The 18722-nt window shown below is 44.5% G+C and overlaps 2 protein-coding genes across 2 annotated transcripts in view; one reads left to right on the forward strand and one right to left on the reverse strand.

The window, feature by feature from the left end:
• The window catches only part of RRP8 (ribosomal RNA processing 8), a 68384-nt gene that overhangs the window by 47855 nt on the left and 1807 nt on the right, over positions 1–18722 (forward strand). The gene's annotated exons all lie outside the window — the stretch shown is intronic.
• Positions 1–18722, reverse strand: part of DNHD1 (dynein heavy chain domain 1) — a 78927-nt gene that overhangs the window by 14860 nt on the left and 45345 nt on the right. The window contains 7 exon segments of the mRNA XM_064365224.1: positions 104–1718; positions 12177–12465; positions 12707–12899; positions 13075–13252; positions 13457–16340; positions 16460–16557; positions 16885–17010. Coding sequence (XP_064221294.1) covers positions 104–1718; positions 12177–12465; positions 12707–12899; positions 13075–13252; positions 13457–16340; positions 16460–16557; positions 16885–17010 — 5383 coding nt within the window.

Raw genomic sequence — 18722 nt, forward strand, 5'->3', positions numbered from 1 at the left:
CAGTCTTCTCAGCCCTTGTGGCAGCCCACAGAATTCCTTCTGGCCTTTTGGCCAAGACAGAGGAGGAGCAGAGCGGAGTTAGCTATGGAGTTCTTGGCCTCACCTCTGCAACACCATTTCCTTCTCGATGTTATGTTTGACACCAAGGTTCTCCCTGGGGAGGTGGTCTTCAATGTGGTCCAAATCTGCTTCTGTGTACTGGTCAGGGAAACTGCCTGAGGTTGCCAGGGCCAGGAGGCGATGAAGTGTAGTGAGATCCACACCACTGGGTACCAACAGGGTCACTGTCTGGCTTAACATGCCAGCATGCCAGCTGGCATCTCGTAGACATTGGAGAATGGCTTCCTCTGACCCAGATGGTAGATGAAAGAAATGGGCCTGACAAATGCTAGAAGCCAAAGTGATGGCAGTATGGCGCCCAGTACCCAGAGCCCCTGAGAGCATCAGGCCATGCTGCCGGGGCCTGGCCAGCACTCGGACCAGGCGAGCTACATGCTGGGCCATGGAATGACACCGGGCAAGGTGGGGGCTCAGCTTCAGTTGAGCAGCTGAGGTGGCCAGCTGCTCCTCTAGCATCTCCCACTGTCGTTCCAGGTACAAGTTGGGGGTCTCAGAGTTAGACCCAAGTATCAGCTCCTGACTGAAGACCAGGTCTGAGGGCTTTTCCTGGGGGTATAGTAGCACGGGTAACAACAGGGGTGAGACCAGGTCCATCTCGGGTGCCTTCTGCCACCAATTTTTGAATGATCTCTTTACCTGGACCTTATAGTTGGACGCCCTTGTGCCTTTCTCTTGCCTTATCTTGTGACTTATGCTTTCCATCATCCCCCTGCTTACTGGCCCTGTGGATGATGATAGACTTGGATCACTGGAGTTTGAGCCTCTGGGGACCTGAAGGTCATAAAGGTCCTCTTCCTCCTCTGTTTCACTGTTGCTGCTGCTGAAGTCCTCCCACTGAGCCAACTCCCCTTCAGATTCCACTTCAGGCACCTTCTCCTCCTCCTCCTCATCCTCTTCATCCTCCTCATGGTCCTTGCCCAGGTGCTGGGGCCCTGGCTTGCAGCAGAAGACACTCTGAGCTACTACTAGGAGCAGCTTGGCACAGTCGGAGCGTTCCCTAGGGCTGTCCAGCCGGTCACAAAATGTTCTCTGAGCCTCATGCAACCAAAGACGCACCATGTTGCGTGTGGCCATCATAGCAGTCAGACGAGTGCCACGCAGGCCCGTCACCCGGCGCAAGTGCTCCTGGAGGTTGGGATAGTCCACAAAGCCTAGGGAGCCTGTTCTGTTGGGCAGCAGCTGCAGGCTGCTCAGTAGGTGGCTCACAGAGTGTAGGGAGAAGTGGTAGTGTGGGTGGAGGGGTGAAGGCATGAAGCAATTGCACACAGCCTCCCAGGCTTCTACTGAGGCCCTAACCAGGGCTCGTGCCAGAGCACTCTCCTGCTCCACAGAAGGGAAACGCTCAAGCCAAGCCTGAATGATAGGAACATGCCTGCTCAGCAGGGTAGCCTGGGTCATGCTCTCCAGGGCCAGGACTGTGAAGAGTCTAAAGAGGCGTGGACACAGTGGGCGCTCACAGTAGCCTGGCACTGTGACAGTGGCAAGGAAGTTGACTGTAGGCTGCAGCCTTTGCAGTTCCAAGGTGCTGTGTGCATACACAGTGCCATCCATGGCCTGGCGCAGAGTCTCCAACACTGGCTGGCAGCTCTTCTCTGGGTCTGTGGGACACGAGGAATAATAATGAGGACATGTAAAAGTCCACATAAGAGTATCAACCTGTTCCTTCTATTCCTGCCATACACGGTTCTAAAGGAATTTTGTGAATCTGACGTGTTAGGACTTGGTCACATTTGAGTAAGTTATTCTCCCTCCCCTATATTCTCCCTAAAATTGAGGAATTTCTTCTCTCTTCTCCCTAGATCCTACCTCTGTGACTTATTAGTCATTGACTGAAGGTTAATGACTAATAAGATTTGGAAGCTGAGAAGGATAGAAACCAGATCTGATCGCAATTAGGGGAAAGCACAATAATTTCAGTCGAAGATAATAGAGTTAAATCGCATGTACACTTCAAAAAAAATCAACTTTAGGCCAGGGTGTGGTGGCTTACCCCTGTAAGCTTAACACTTTTGGAGGCTGAGGTGGAAAGATTTCTTGAGGCCAGGAGTTCAAGACCAGCCTGGGTAACATGGCAAGACCTTATCACTACAAAAAATGAAAAATAAAATAGCTGGGCCTGGTGGTGTATGCTGTAGTCCTGTCTACTTGGGAGGCTAAGCCTGGAGGATCACTTGAGTACAAGAGCTTGAGTAAGCCCTGATCCACCATCTAGCCTGAGTGACAGAGTGAGACCCTGTCTCTTAAAAAAAAAAAAAATTAAATTTAAATTAAAAAATAAACTTTATTAAGACATGATTTACATAAAACAAAATGTATACATTTTAAATGTATAGTTCAGCGAGTTTTGACTAATGTACACACCTGTGTCATCACCACCCCAATGATATTTAGAACATTTTCATCACCCTAGAAAGTTCCCTCATGCTCTTTTAAAGCCAATCAGTCTCCCTGCCACCACCACCACAGGCATTGTTATTTGATCTGATTCTTATCACTATAGGTTAGCTTTGCCTGTTCTAAAACCTCATTAAATATAATCATACAGTATGTACTGGATCATGTCTATCTTCTTTTGCTCAGCAGGTTTTTGAGATTCATCCATGTTTTCACATGTTTCCATAGTTTGTTCCATTTTATTCCTGAGTAGTATTTTTCTGAGAGCCCCCAGTTAAATTGGCATTCTAGTACCAGAGCAGCTAACAACCCTGCCCTATCAGGGAAATGAAGGGGAGCTGAGTGTGGGGGTTTACAGTGTGACTTTCACAGGATACTTCTTTTATCTGGTGGACAGCCTAATGCCTAGTTGTCTAACCTATGACCAGAGAGTCCCTCACACAGCAAACTTGACCTGGTTCTTTAGATAGAAGGACAAATTCAATATACCACAACAATAGGAAACAAGTTCAAAGATTTTTACTTAATCCTGTGCAAGGAGGGCATGATAAGCCAGGAGGTGAGTCCTCCATCCTCATGTTACGTGAGGTAGAAGGAAGAGTCAGACTGAGGGAGAAAGAGAAAGAAACAGAAAGAGAGGGAATGAGGGAAGAAAGGAGGAATGGAGGGCGGGACTGGCAGTGTATATAAGGGAATAGAGTGTGGGTCATTTTAAGTTTTCAGGCAAATGCCTGAATGGCCTGTTTTTAAAGGAAAGCAGGGAGCTAGCCTGCTAGGTGGGAGAGATGCCTCTAAATTCTTACCTCTTGCCACCACCTGGAGCCATTTGGGTGTGGATGTGGATTTAGCATTATTCAGGATAATGCTCCTGTGAACGTTCACGTAAGTTTGAGGATATGTGGTTCTCATTTTACTTGGGTGAATACCTAAGAGTGGAATTGCTGGCTCATATGTTAAGTAATATTTAATTTAGTAAGAAACTGGCATATATTTTTTATAGTGGATGAACCATTTTACATTCTCACCATCAAAGTGAAGGAGTTTCAGTTGTTCTATATCTTTGAAAACACTTGTTATTGTCAGTCTTCTTAATTATCATATGGTGGTTTAAATTTGCACTTCACTGATGCCTGATAATATCAAGCATCGTTTTGCATACTATTGACCACGCATACATCTTTTGTGAAGTGTCTTCTGTTTAAGTTTTTTGTCTGTTTAAAACATTGGGATGATGTTTGTTTTCTTAGTGAGTTGTAAGAGCTTTTTATGTATTCTGGGTTCAAGTCTTTAGTCAGATATATGTATCATGCATGTTTTCTCTGTCTATAGCTGATTTTTTCATTTTTGTAACAGTGTCTTTTGAAAGGCATAGGTTTTCAATTTTGATAAAATTTAGTTTTTGTGCCCTAAGAAATCATTGCCTAACCAAGGTCACACAGATTTTTCTCCAATTTTTTCTAAACATTTTATAGTTTTAGCTTTTACATTTAGTTCTGTGATCCATCTATATTTTTATCTATACTTTGAGGTTAGAACACACAGTTCATTTTTTTCCATGCATATATCCAGATGTTCCAGCACCATTCTTTGAAAAGACTAATTCCCCCACTGAATTATCTTGGCACCTTTACTAAAAATCAACCGGCCATGTATGACTATATATCAGATTTTCTGTTCTATTAGTCTATATGTATATCCTTATACCAATACCACACTCTCTTGATTACAACAGCTGTATAGCAAATCTTAACATCACTAGTGTAGGTGTCCCAACTTTGTTCTTTTTCAAAGTTGCTTGATTCTTCTAGTTCTTCTGCATTACCATATAAGTTTCAGAATAAGTCTGTCAACTTACCAAAAAAAAAAAAAAAAAAAAAACTCTGTTAGGATTTAGTTTGGCATTGCATTGAATCTATGAATCACTTGGGGGAGAATGAGGACCTTAATGACACTGACTCTTCTGATCTGTGAACATCATATATTTCTCCATTTATTTACATTACCTCTGTCTCAGCAATACTTAGTCTTTTTCAGTGTACAGATCTTGAATGTTTTTCACTAAATTTATTCCTAAGTGTTTTATGCTTTTAAATAACTTTTAAGTAATACTTTAAAATTTCAATTTCCAATGGTTTGTTACTAGGATATAGACATACAAATGATTTCAGTGGATTGATTCTGTATCTTGTGACCCTGATACATTAACTTATTTACTATAGTAGTTTTGTAGGGTTTAAAAAATATTCCTTTGGGGTCTCTATGCAGACAATCATATTATATGTCAATACAGATAGTTTTAACTTGTCTTTTAATTTTAAAAGCTTTTATTTTTCTTATTGCACTGATGTGGTCTCCAGTACAATATTGAATAGAAGCAGTGAGCATGTTCTTGCCTTTTAACTGATCTTAGGGGGACAGCATTCAATATTTAACCATTAAATATGTAGTTAGCTGTAAGTATAATAGATGCTCTTCATCAAATTGAGAAAGTTATCTTCTATTCCTGTCATGGAATAGTGTTGGAAATTTATCAAGTGATTTTTATCGACTAATATTACTCCTTTTCTCCTTTATTCTGTTAACGTGAGCTACACTGATTGAGTTTTGAATGTTTATAGTCAGCTTTGCATTCCCATGATAGACTCCATTTGGTCATAAGATGTTATTCTTTTTGTATGCTGCTGAACTTTAATAATATTTCAGTGAGAATTTATTTTGCATTTAGGTATATGAAATATAACAATTTGCTTGAAATGTCTTTGTCATGGCTTAGTATTCTCAATTTTGTGAAAAAGTGTGTGTAAGTTGTACTTTTTTTTTTCTAAATACTTGATATAATTCAACCGTATAACCATCTGGGACTGGAAACATTTATTATTATGCATTCAGACTTTTCATAGGTATGAGGCTGTTCATTTTCTATTATTTTTCTTTGTTGGTCGGGCTTTGACAAGTTGTGTTTTTGCAAGAGATGTGCTATGGTTCAGCTCTGTGTCCCCAGCCAAATCTTGTCTTGAATTGTAATTCCCACGTGTTGAGGGAGGGACCTGGTGGGAGGTGAGTGGATCATGGGGCTGGTTTCCCCTATGCTGTTTTCAAGAGAGTGAGTCCTCACGAGATCTGTTGGTTTAAGTGTGGCACATCTCCTTACCCCTGCTCCCCACTTTGCCTTATGCCACGATTTTAAGTGGCCTCCCCAGCCATGTGGAACTGTGAGTCAGTTAAACCTGTTTTTGTTTCTGTGGGTTTTTTTTTTTTTGAGACAGAGTTTCACTCTTGTCACCCAGGCTGGAGTGCAATGGCGTGATCTTGGCTCTCTGCAACATCCGCCTCCCAGGTTCAAGCAATTCTCCTGCCTCAGCCTCCCAGGTAGCTGGGAGTACAGGCACCCGCCAACATGCCCAGCTAATTTTTGTATTTTTAGTAGTGATGGAGTTTCACCAGGTTGGTCAGGCTGGTTCAAACTCCTGACCTCAAGTCATCCACCCGCCTCAGCCTCCCAAAGTGCTGGGGTTACAGGCATGAGACACCACACCCAGACTAAACCTCTTTTCTTTATGGATTACCCAGAGTCAGGTAGTTCCTTATTGCAGTGTGAAAACAGACTAATACACCATGTATCCATTTCATCTAAGTTACTAAATTTATTAGCATAAAGTTTTTCATAATTTTCTTTTGTTATCCATTTTTTTTTCAACTTTTTCTTTTTAAATGAGGGTCTCATGATGCTGCCCAGGCTGGTCTTGAACTTCTGGCCTCAAGAAATCCTCCTGCCTAAGCCTCCCTGGTAGCTGGGATTACATGTACATGCCACAATGCCTGGCTCCCTTTTCATCCTTTTAAATATCTCTAATTAAACCTCTTTCATTCCTGATATTCAAAATTTGTTTTCCTTTTTATTTCTTGATTTGTGTTCCTAGGCAATTGTCAATTTTATCTTTTTCAAAGAAACAAAATATGGCTTTGTTGATATTCTCCATTTTTCTATTTCACTGATTTCTGCTCTGATCTTTATTATTGATTTCCTTCTAATTGCTTTAGGTATAACTTGCTCTTCTTTTTCAAGAATCTTAAGCAGAAAAATTAGGTCATTGATTCCAAACTTTTCTTTCTAAGGTAGATTTTTTTTTTTTTTTTTTTTTTTTTTTTGAGACAGAATCTTGCTCTTTCACCAGGTTGGAGTGCAGTGGCACGATCTCGGCTCACTGCAACTTCTGCCTCCTGGGTTCAAGTAATTCTCCTGCCTCAGCCTCCCAAATAGCTGGGACTACAGGCACTCGCCACCACATCCAGCTAAATTTTGTATTTTTTGTAGAGATGGGGTTTCACCATGTTGGCTAGGCTGGTCTCAAACTCCTGACCTTGTAATCCGCCCACCTTAGCCTCCCAAAGTGCTGGGATTACAGGTGTGAGCCACTGCGCCTGGCCTCTAAGATAGCTATTTAAAGCTGTAACCTTTAGCTGCATCTCACAAACTTTGATATGTTTTATTTTCACTATTATTTAGTTCAAAACATTTTCTAATTTCTCTTGTAATTTATTTTTTGGTACATAATTTATTTAGAAGTGTGTTGTTTAATTTTAAAGAATTTGGAAATTCTCTAGGTATCTTATTAATATTTGTATTGTTATGGTCAGAAAATATTCTTTAAAATGTTAATCCTTTGAAATTCATTGAGCCTTATTTTATAAACCAGCACATGGTCTATCTTGGTGAATGTCCTATGTGCATTTGAAAAGGTGCATTTTGCAGTTGGTCAGTGTAATGTTCTGTAAATGTCAGTATGTTGCTAGTGTTACTCAGATCTTTAATGTCCATACTTTCTTGCTCCTTGTCTTATCAGTTATTGTGGAAAGCATATTAATTTCTTACTATGACTTCAGATTTACTATTTCTCCTTTGTTTCTATTGTTTTTTTTCATATACTTAAATGTCTGTTTTAGGTGTGTACCCATTTAAGACTTCTGTCTTTCTGATGAGTTGAATCTTTTAATTATGAGATGTCGTTTTCTATCTCTAGTAATACCCCTTGTCTTAAAGTGCTTTGGTATTAATATTGCCACACCAACTTCCTTATACAAACTATTTCTATAGTAAATATTTTGCCTTAAAAAACTTCTTTTAATCTGTGTTTTTATATTTAAAGTGCATCTTTTGGACAGCATATATCTAGATCTACTCTAGTCTGATAATGTTGGCCTTTTATTTGCAATTCTTAGTCTATTTACATTTAATGTAATTATCGATATGGTTGGTTTAAAGTCCACTATATGGTTATTTTTGTTATTTGTTTTCTGTTTGGCTCTTTTTTTTCCTGCATCCAATCATCCATTATGGCTCTTCTTTTTATTCCTGTGTTGCTCCTTTCTTGCTTCCTTTTGCACAATTTAAATATTTTAAGTACCTCATTGTATTTATTGGCTCTTTAGCTATACTTTTTCTTCTCAGGATCTCACTCTGTAGCCCAGTCTAAAGTGCAGTGGTTCAAACACAGTTCACTGCAGCCTCGACCTGACAGGCTCAAGTGATCCTCCCACCTCAGCCCCCAAGTAGCTGGGACTACAGGTGCATGTCACTACACCCAGCTATAATTTTTGCACTTTTTGTAGAGAAGAAGTTTGACCGTGTTGCCCAGGCTGGACTCAAACTTCTGAGCTCAAGCAATTAGCTTACCTTGAACTCCCAAAGTGCTGGGATGACAGGCAGAAGCCAACGTGTCCTTCAGCTATGCTCTTTGTTATTATTATTTAGTGATTTTTATAGGGCTAATAATATGCCTCCTTAACCAATATTACAAGTAATATTGTACCACTTTACACTTCATACCTGACACCTTCCCCACTTCCTATTTCGTCCTTCCTACTTCACATTTCATACGTCCTATTTCACAAATGTAGAACCTTGCAATAGTATAATTCAGTTTACTTGCTTCTCCTCATCCCATGCTTTTACTGTTGTAGCTATTGACTCTTTACTTCTACTCATTACCAACCCCATTAACAATGTTATTTTTATTTTATAACTATCAGGTGGCTTTTAAGAAAATCAGGGAAGATAATCATTTATATGCATCCACATATTTACCGTTTCTGGTGCTCTTCATTCTTTTAAAAGATCTGAGTTTCCATCTGCCATTATTTCCCTTCTGCCCAAAGAAGATCTTTTAGCATTTCCTGTAGTACTGTTCTACCAGTGATTAATTTTCTCAGCTTTCATGTGTCTGAAATAATTTCACTTTCATTTATGAAGAGAATCTTTGCCAGATAGAGAATTCTAGGTTGACTTTTTTTTCTTTTAGTACGTTAAATATTTTTCCCACCATTATCTGGACTCTACTGTTTCTAATGCGAAGTTAATCATCTTCTTAATGTTGTTTCTGTGTATACTATGTCTTTTGTTTTCCCCACCAACCACTTTCATAATTTTTCTTTGTTTGGTTTTCAGCAGTTTGAGTATGATGGACCTAGACATAGCTTTCTTTTTATTATTCTACTTTGGAATAACTGAGCTTTTTATATATGAAAGTATTTTTCAAGAAATTTGGGGAAATGTTGGTAACTATTTCCTTGAACAATTTTATACCCTATTCTTACTCTCCTTTTCTTCTGAAACTCCAATTCTACATGTGTTAGACTGAAGCTGTATTTCTATTCAATATTTTTATATTCTTCAGGGTTCACTGATGCTTTCTTCTATCATCTCCAATCAGCTGCTAAAGCCACTGCTATGATTTGAATATTTGTCCCTTACAAAACTCATGTTGAAATTAAATCCCCCATGTGGCATTACTGAAAGATGGAGCCTTAAAGAGGTGACTGGGTCATGGGGACTCTGCCCTGATAAATGGACTAATCTATTCATGGATTAATGAGTTAATGGATTAATAAGTTGTCATGAGAGTAAGAGTGGTGGCTTTATAAGAAGAGAAAGGAAGAGCTAAGCTAGCATGGTCAGCCCTCTTGCCATGTGATGCCCTGTACCATCTTGGGATTCTGCAGAGACTTGCCACCAGCAAGAAGGCCCTCATTAGAAGTGGCCCCTTGACCGTGGACTTCTCAGTCTCCACAACTGTAGAAAATAAATTTTTTTAAAAATAAATTACCTGGTTTCAAGTACTCTGTTACAAGCAACAGAAAATGAACTAAGACACTCATCCAGGAAATTTTGCATTTCAGGTATTACATATTCTAGTTCTAAAATATCTATTTTATTCTTTTAGTAGGTTCCATTTCTCTGCTGAGATTCCCTATCTGTTCATGCATTAAGATCATATTTTTCTTTAGCAATTGAATACTTTTATAAAAGCTGCTCTAAAGTATTAACTAAACCTCTAGACCAGGGGTCGCCAACCCCCAGGCCATGGACCAGTATCAGTCTGTGGCCTGTGAGGAACTGGGCCACAAAGCAAGAGGTGAGTGGCAGGCAAGTTAGCATTACTGCCTGAGCTCTGCTTCCTGTCAGATTAATGGTGGCATTAGATTCTCATAGGAGCACAAACCCTACTGTGAACTGTGCATGGAAGGAATCTACATTCCATGCTCCTTGTGAGAATCTAACTAATGCCTGATGATCTGAGTTGGAACAGTTTCATTCCAAAACCATCCCCCGTTCATGAAAACTGCCTTCACAAAACCAGTCCCTGGTGCCAAAAAGGTTGGGGACTGCTGCTCTAGACCATCTCAGGATCAGTTTCTATTCTATTGCTTGCTTCTTTTTAACAGCAGGTCACATTATTTATTGATGTATTTTTTGGCATGTCTATTCATTTTCTATTTTATACTGGATGTTTTGGTGGCTGTCACTCAAGGACACCTTTTACATTCTGCCAGCAGTAACATACTTCACTCTACAGTGTTGCTTACAATGTTCTCAATCCCCCTGCTGAAATCTCTTCTCAGCTGAAATCTCTTCTCAGCTGAAATCTCCTCACAGATCTAACTGTACCACCCTTTACTCCTTCTATTGTCTCTAATTTTGTGCAAATTCACTGTAAAGGCCAAATAATATAGCTGGAAGGAACTACAGATTTTAGAGCCAAATAGACTTGAATTTTCATCTTGTTTGTATCTTGGGCAAGTTATAAAATCTCTGTCTCTGTTTCTGCATCTTTAAAATTAGTTGTAAAAATTCTCCACCTTACTTGGCTCTTATGAGCACTGAAGATGACATACATAAAGCATGTAGCACATAGTAGATATTCAGTAAATTGTTCTGGCTATTACTAAGTCCTAATACATCTGGTTCAACTTTTCTACATCTCATAAGGGACTTTGCTGTTTAACTGGATAACCTATCTAATGCTTTAGCCCATTGACTTCCTTGACTTCCAACAACCTCTACATATAATTCACTTCAACCCAATCCCATGACCATATTTAGAAGCTACCATCTTCTACATATGGAAGACATACCACTTTAGAAACTTTACACTTCAATCTCCCAAACTTTCAGCACAATTTTTTTCTATCTGGTCTTCTACAAACTTTTTTTTTTTTTTTAGATGAAGTCTCACTCTGTTGCTCAAGCTGGAGTAAGGTCGTGTGATCTTCGCTCAGTACAACCTCCACCTCCCAGGTTCAAGCCATTCTGCTGCCTCAGCCTCCTGAGTAGCTGGGGCACACACCACCATGCCCAGCTAATTTTTGTATTTTTAGTAGAGACGGGGTTTCACCATGTTGGCCAGGTTGGTCTTGAACTCCTGACCTCAGGTGATCCACGTGCCTCAGCCTCCCAAAGTGCTGGGATTACAGGCGTGAGCCTCTGCACCTGGCTGTCTTCTACAAACTTTTATTGAGAACTTACTTCCTGTTGGGTCTATCAAAATGAATGAGACAAATTTCTGTTCTCTGTTCTCATAAATCTCCAAGTGGCAAAAGGGACAGACAAGCATACAATCATGAAATCATGGTTATCACAAGTCATGTACAGAGCACAAGATGCATAGCTAACCTAGCCTAGGGCTAAAGGTTCCTGGAGAAGCTACTGCTTTAGGTAATTTAGAAAGAATAACTAGGATTTAGCCACATAGAGAAGGCAGAGAGGACAGCAACACCGGGTCTAGAGGAAGCCTGACTTGTTGAGTCCAATTAGACAGAGTGTAAAAAGCCACAGAAGAAAGCCTCATCACAGAAAGCTTTGTAAGAGCATTTGTCAGCGTTCCAAGTAATGATCATCTGAACCATGGAAGTAAGTGGAAATAGTCAAGAAATATTCAGGAAGCAGGATTGAAAGACACAATGACTGGGTATTGGTGAAAGAGAAAGAGATGTCAACAAGATTTCTGGTTTACATAACTGGTTGGATGGTGAAACTAAGAGGACACACAGGAGCAGATTTTGGCCAGGGGGAGATGATGAGCCTAGGGTTGGGTCTGAGGTACCAACAGGACAACAAGGTGGAGACGTAGACAGCTGGATAGACAGATCTGGTGCTTAGAAGAGAAGCAAGGTTGGAGACAGAGATTTAGCAGTCAAAGCAGAGATGAGGCCATGAGAGTGAATGGGATTATTCAGGAAGCATATGCAGAATGAGAAGATATTAAGAACAGAACACTAAAGTTTGATCTATAGACATATATTTGAGAGTCAATGAATATTGCCAGGGATTTTATAGTCTCAAGAGATGATAGTAGCTCCTTCCTTCCCTCCTCCCAGCTCCTTACCAGAAGTGGCCAGGTGCAGATCCTCCAGCAAGAAGAGGAGGGAGGCTTTAGAATCCTGGTGTTGCCCAGGCTGTGGGCTGGCTTGGTTTTGGCCCTGGATTCCTCTGCTCAGCAGGAGACGGAGGTGGGTGGAACTGAAGGCAGGGTGGTTGGGGCTGTATATGTAAGGGTGGTGTGGCTCCACTAGCACTTCCACAAAGGCTGACTTCCCTGTTGCTGCCTCTCCAGCCAGCAGCACTGGCCGTCCCCCTGACAGAAGCAGGTCCACCACATACAAGAGCCGTTCAGTCTGCAGGACAGAAGTGGGACTTACTGAGCACCTCCAGTATAAGACAGCAATCTAGCTGAAAGTAAAGGCCTAGGGGACTTGTCTTAGAGCTGTGCTTGGAGAACATTTCATGTATTCTTGTGATTGTGAAACTATATCAAAGAAAAGGAACAGGTGGGCCTCAGCTGATCTTCGAACATGGATTACCCCTAAGATAAGTCCTGAAGTTCTAACCCTAGTTCCTGCCTTACTGTCCTCACACCTGGATAGAAGGGTGAAAGGTGCCCAGAGTTCCTTTGATGTGGCTGCTCAGGTACTGGCCAGTGAAGGGGACCAGCGTTCCATCTTCAGGGCTTACATGTAGATCAAACACCAAGGCTGAGGGTGGTGGCTCAGGGTAGTTGGAGAGGCGACTAATAGAATCCCTTATGAAGGTATCAAAGACAGGCCAGAACCTGCTCAGATGGACACACAGGCAAAAGCGTCAGACAGGTACAACACTTCCATTTATGACACACTCACACACTCCACCATACCCTAACAGTGATGTCATGTGGGTTTTTTTTTTTACTTCCGTGGGCCAGTCCATCTCAACCCTCTGCATCTCCCATCCCCCATCCCTATAGGTACCTGGAGGGAAGATGGGCTCCAAAGCCCCAGATCAAGGCAAAAAGAAAACTGCTGACAGCCAGCAAGTGTTTCCTGCTCTTATTTGGTACATCATCACTGTCAACTTGGGACCGGTTTAGAAAGATTCTTTTTGAAGACCTGAAGTTTTGGGCCACAGGATCACTACAGCTGAGGTCCTCTGCAAAGGTCGTCATAGCCACGATAGAAGCCCCAGTAGAAAAAGGTGGAAGGTGAAAGAAAGAAAGAAAGAATAAAGGTTGACTCTATTACTTCTCACTCCTGGCCCAGATCCACCAAAGAACACATGCCCCAGGCGCCAGCTATATACCCCAGCTACCCTTAAGTCCCCTTCTCTCTCAAACCAGCCCTTCCATCTTCCCACCTGCACCAGGGGCCTTCTCCTCTAGATGCAGGTGGGGGTCAAGCAGACTATGCAAGATGCGTGCCATGCTGGTAACTTCTGCCACACCTGGGCAAACAGCCTGCTGCCCGTGTACCTGCAGCAGAGAGCTGACACCTTGGCCGGTGAGGAATCGGAATGTTGCAGGCACCAGAACTTCAGCCAGGTGGTTGAGCTCGGTGACTGTCTGGTGCTGCAGGCGGTACTCAGAGGGAAGGGATGCCATCAGGGCACTAAGTATACACTGCCAAGTCTGCTCTCCACCACACCAGACTAGGGCACAACAGCCTACCACTGTGGGGGACATGCCTGTTGCATCTGTCACCTCCATCAAGAGAAAGGTGCTTGGGGGTCGTTCTATCTGCTGTCCATTGGGGAGACTAAGCTGGGGAAGCTCACTCAGGAGGCAAGTGATGGAGTCCAGCCAAGCAGCACTGGAGGCCCCATCACATATTATCCAGTGCTGGATTGCCATTGATTTCTCTGTCTGCCTCTTTTTGTCCATGTTTTTACACTGACTGGCTGCACGAAGTACCTGGGGGAAGATGCCATGATGCCAGCAGGGGCCCTCTAGCCATCCCAGAAACTCCTGGGGGTTGAGGCCACTGGGGTACAGGTGAGTAATTTCCACAGGCTGGCAGCCTTGGGTTGAGGTGTCCTCCATGGCTGCCAGCCGATTCTGGATCTTAAATAAGCTGTGCCAACAAGTGGTCTTGCCGCTGCCTGCAGGACCCAGGAGCAGAATGCCTGAGGCCCGGCTCAGGGCCTGGCTCAACTGTTCCAGAGACCCCAAAATGTCAGGGCTGGGATGTAGACCTACCTGCTGCAGTTCCTCCACCACCAGTGGCTTCATCAGCCTGTGAGTCATAGGTTCTGCCAGCACTTGGCTGGCGCTAGGGAAAAGCACACATAGCAGCCCTCGGAGGTTGTGCAGGTGGAGCCCATTGAGAATGCTAAACAGTGGTGAGCGCAGTAGGGCGTGCAGTAGGGCAGCCTCCTCAATGGCAGCTAGGCTGCGAGGCTGCTGGGACTCTGGTTCCTCCTTGGTCACATTTAGTGTCTGTATTGTGTCTTTCAGTATCTGCTTGAGCAGTGGTAGGCGGCAGGGCAGGGGCCCAGACACCAGCTCACGCTCTAGGGAGAAGAATTTGGATAGGCGGATAGCCATCCGGAAAGCATCCTGCATCCCTGCACCCAGCAGGGTCAGCTCTGCCACTTGCCGCAGATCAGGCAATGCCAATGCCACAGGCCGCAGCAGCAGGTGCAGGTTGGCAGGCACAGCAGAGCTCAGGGCACGCAGTTCCAGGAGACAGCCATAGCCAAGGCGCATAGACACGTGATGTTTTTCAAAGAAGCCACTGCCAAGGAGCTGGGGCTGGGTGGGGTCTATGGTGCTTGTGTTTCGGGAAGCCTCCTGGTACAGTGGGGCATACAAGTGGTGCAGTTCAGCCAGGCGCTGGCCCAGGGCAGAGAGCAAGCCAGGGGGCAGCTGATGAACTGCCTCCAACAGCAGCCAGGCACCACCCTGAAGGGCACCATTCAGATAGTTGCTCAGGCATTGGGTCTCTATCTGAGGTGAGCAGGGCAGTATGACCAGCTGGCGGCCCAGGGCCTGTGCCAGGCTATTCACTATAGCTCTCTTGCCCACACCTTTAGGACCCAGTAGGGTCCCACAGGCCACCTCCTCTAAGGCCAATAGTAGTACCAGGGCTGGCCGTTCAGGCAGCAGGCTGGGTAGAGGCCCTAGTCTAGGTCCCAGGTACTCATAATTGTACAGGAAGGACCTGCCTAGCACGTCTATCCAGCACGCTGCTGGTGACTGAGAGGGTTCAGAAGATGCAGTAGTCTTAAGACTCTGTAGGGGGCTTTTGGGGATTATGTGAGGTGAACCCAAGTGATATTTGAGTTGGCGGACCCAGTGGAAGTCTGTGAGGTCACTGACCTTGTGCTGTTCCAGCAGCTGTGCTATATCCCGGTGGGTCACTGCCATGACCAGCAGGGCACTGAGCAGGCTGGTCTGGCGGACAGAAGGCAGGGGCTGCTTACCTTGGGAAGCCCTCTGGGCCCGCAAAAAATTCACCAGTACCTCAAGCTTGCGCATATGCATGGAGACCATGGCCAGGGTACCCGACTCAAGCAGAGCTTCCTCCATCTCGGCCCGCCATACCACCTCCTCTGCCACCAGCACACACTGCCATGGGAAGGCCTGGACTAAATCGATCCAGTGCTGGACATGCAGTTGCAGGTACAACTGGTTTTGCTCAGGCAGCTGCTTGAGGGCCTCAGCTAGAGATGGGCCTCGAGCGAGGTGAGCAGCTACACAGCCCTGCAGCATGTGCACCAGTGCCAAGCGCAGACACTTCTCCAGAGAGGCCAGCCACTTAGGGAGGTCTGAATGCAGAGGCAGGGGACTCTGCAGCTTCACCTCCTCCCCACCCACCCCTAGCACTGCAAGTGCCTCCACCGGAGTCTGTGTGTTTGGGCTTGACTCCCAGTCATCCCTGTTTTTCTCACCAGTTGGGTGAGACTTGAAGCTCACAGCATGCACATGAGGAAAGCAGCGTCGTACCCATTGCTGGGCTTCGCAGGATTCCAGTTGGGCAGCCAGCAGGGCTACCAGCTCACTGTCACTAAGGAAGAAGAGGCGGGGGAAGTGAGCACGCACCCCATAGAGCACGCTCTCCAGAGTCATGATGATGCCCTCCAGCTCCACCGATCCTGCCTGCAGCAGTTGTTGCAGCTGCTGGCCTTGGAAGTAAGGGTTCCTCTTGGCATTGGACACTACAAGTGACAGAACCATTGGGTCAGCTACAGAGATGCGCATCAGAGTTCGATACTGATCATCCATGACCTTGAAACGAGAGCTCTGTGGTGAGGGAGAGGATAAAAGTAAGGGCCAGTATGAAGTGCAGCTCCCCTTTCCCACCCCAAGCCCTGCTATTCAGGAACCCTTCTTGCCCTCTCTGCCTTAACCCCCTTCCCTACCAGGTCAGCACTAGGAAACTGAATCTTCATCTCATGCAGAACTTTATTCAGAAAAATCCACTTCTGCTGGAAAGTCACCCACACCTCCAGCAGGGCACCTGTGTAAGCAGCCAGAGAAATGCTGGTGGGAAACACTAGGGTTCTCCCTTCTGCAAGGGAGTCCACCCTACTCCTGACCTCTCAGGTACCCAACTAGCCCAAGAAAAATACTCTGCCCAGCAGGACTCAGGGACCTTGCCTGAGGGAGAAAAAACTTTCTCTGTGAATAAAAACCTGATCTCTTTATTCCAAGAAACAGCCCTGAAGGAGGTCCTCACTCTGTTCTTCATATCTTCTCGCACCCAACCTCCACCTCTCACACCCATCCCTCTGGGACATCCCACCTCAGGTCTCACCCATCAGCCCAGCTAGAGGCTGGCACTTACCCAGGCCATGCATGATGGCCACCCACTCCAAAGCTATTTTGTTTAAGTCTCCTGACTTTTGGATGGCCAGGATCTTGAACAACACCTGAAGACTTTCCTGGATGGAATCCTTCAGGTTGCTGTAATCTAAGACAGAAAAAGCTTGAGCTGGCAGTCAGATGGAGCAAGGGCAGGGGCTGGGGCAGGGAAGAGCAGACCAGGGTGACCTTCCAGGAGAGACAGTTACAGAGATCCTGATGCTCTTTCTTTCTTTTCTTTGAGACAAAGTCTCGCTTTGTGGCCCAGGCTGGAGTGCAATGGCACAATCTTGGCTCACTGCACTACGCTTCCCAGGTTCATGCAATTCAACTGCCTCAACCTCCTGAGTAGCTGAGATTACAGGTGTGTGCCACCACGCCTGGCTAATTTTTTGTATGTTTAGTAGAGATGGTGTTTCACCATGTTGGCCAGGCTGCCCTCAAACTCCTGACCTCAAGTGATCTACCCACCTCGGCCTTTCAATGTGCTGGGATTACAGGTGTGAGCCACAGTGCCCGACTGCCCTTTCTGTCTTTAAGGATTGCATCAGTCAATATGTAGAACCAGTAAAGCACTGGGGTCTCAAAACAGTAAGAGAAGAAACTCCTCCTTTCCCAAGGCACTGTGGGCAGACTCCAGGCCAGCTGATTTCCCTGGTTAGCTGTTATGAGTATCCACCTATGCCATCAAAGTTCTTTCTAAGAACTAGAGCCTCTAGCCTGGGAAGAGGGCTCAATGGCTCCAGGTCCCTACATAATATTTCTATAGCAAGAATGTCATTCTGGCATAAAAGCGGTCCTGGTAGAGAAGCTGAGAACAAACCTTCTCTCATAGTATTAGCACTTGGCTCCCTGGTGCTGCTTAAAGAGTCATCCCATCATGCCACAAGTGCTTGGTGAGACTAGGGCTGGAAATGAGGTAGGAACACTAACGGGTAAAAATGAGAGGAGAATCAAGCAAGGTTGATTCAGACAGATGTAGGACTCTCCAAACACTCCTGGTATGAAGAAAACTCATTATCCTTCCCTCAGAGTGACAAAACTTTTACTCTGCTCTCTAGAGAAAACAGCACTGGACTAATGCTTTTAGCCCCTATATCTCCTTTACTTACTCCTCCCCATGTGAGGAGGCAAAGACACCCATCTTTTATGTTCTATGGGATATGAGGCAGCCACAGGCCTCCACACAGCTACCTGTGTAAGTGTACTTCAGCTTCCCTCTGCATATCTACATAGACCTCAAGTTCTCAACTAATTTGGGGAAGGTTTTGATGAGGTAGCGTGAAGTCTCACTTGACCTAGATCCAAGCTGTTTCTTCCAACATGATATATAAAAAGCACAAACTTCCTTGAGGGTGATGGTTCCAATGTTATACTTTCATTTTCATATATATCCTTGTTCTCATTTGGTTAAGAATCCAAAAGGGAGATTAATGATTTGTAGGTGTGCCCAACCCTGTAACAACCTGTCTTCCTGAGGTAAGAATTAAATACATAAGAAGTCCATCATTTGTGATTGTTTGGGTGAATGAAGTCACCAGCTTCGCGGTGTGTGGCCACTACAAAGATGTGGTCCTTGGTTAACATGCCCGGAGTTAACAGGAGAAGAAAGCCTAGTACAGAGAAAGGAGAGAACCCATAGGGGAAAACCTCAACCATACAAGTGTTTGATGCAAATGCTAGCTTAGAGAGAGAAGGGGGAAGTGAAAAGGAGCAAAGGTGGAGGAGGGGCTGTGAGCTCAAGTAAAGATTCGCAGGATCCAGGCCGGCATCTGAACGTATGCTCACAGACAGCCCAAGGCCCAGACTATCCAGAGCCTG

Source organism: Aotus nancymaae, unplaced genomic scaffold (genome assembly GCF_030222135.1).
Source record: "Aotus nancymaae isolate 86718 unplaced genomic scaffold, 86718_ANA_hifiasm-v0.15.2.pri h1tg000059l, whole genome shotgun sequence".
NCBI classification, from domain to species: domain Eukaryota; kingdom Metazoa; phylum Chordata; class Mammalia; order Primates; family Aotidae; genus Aotus; species Aotus nancymaae.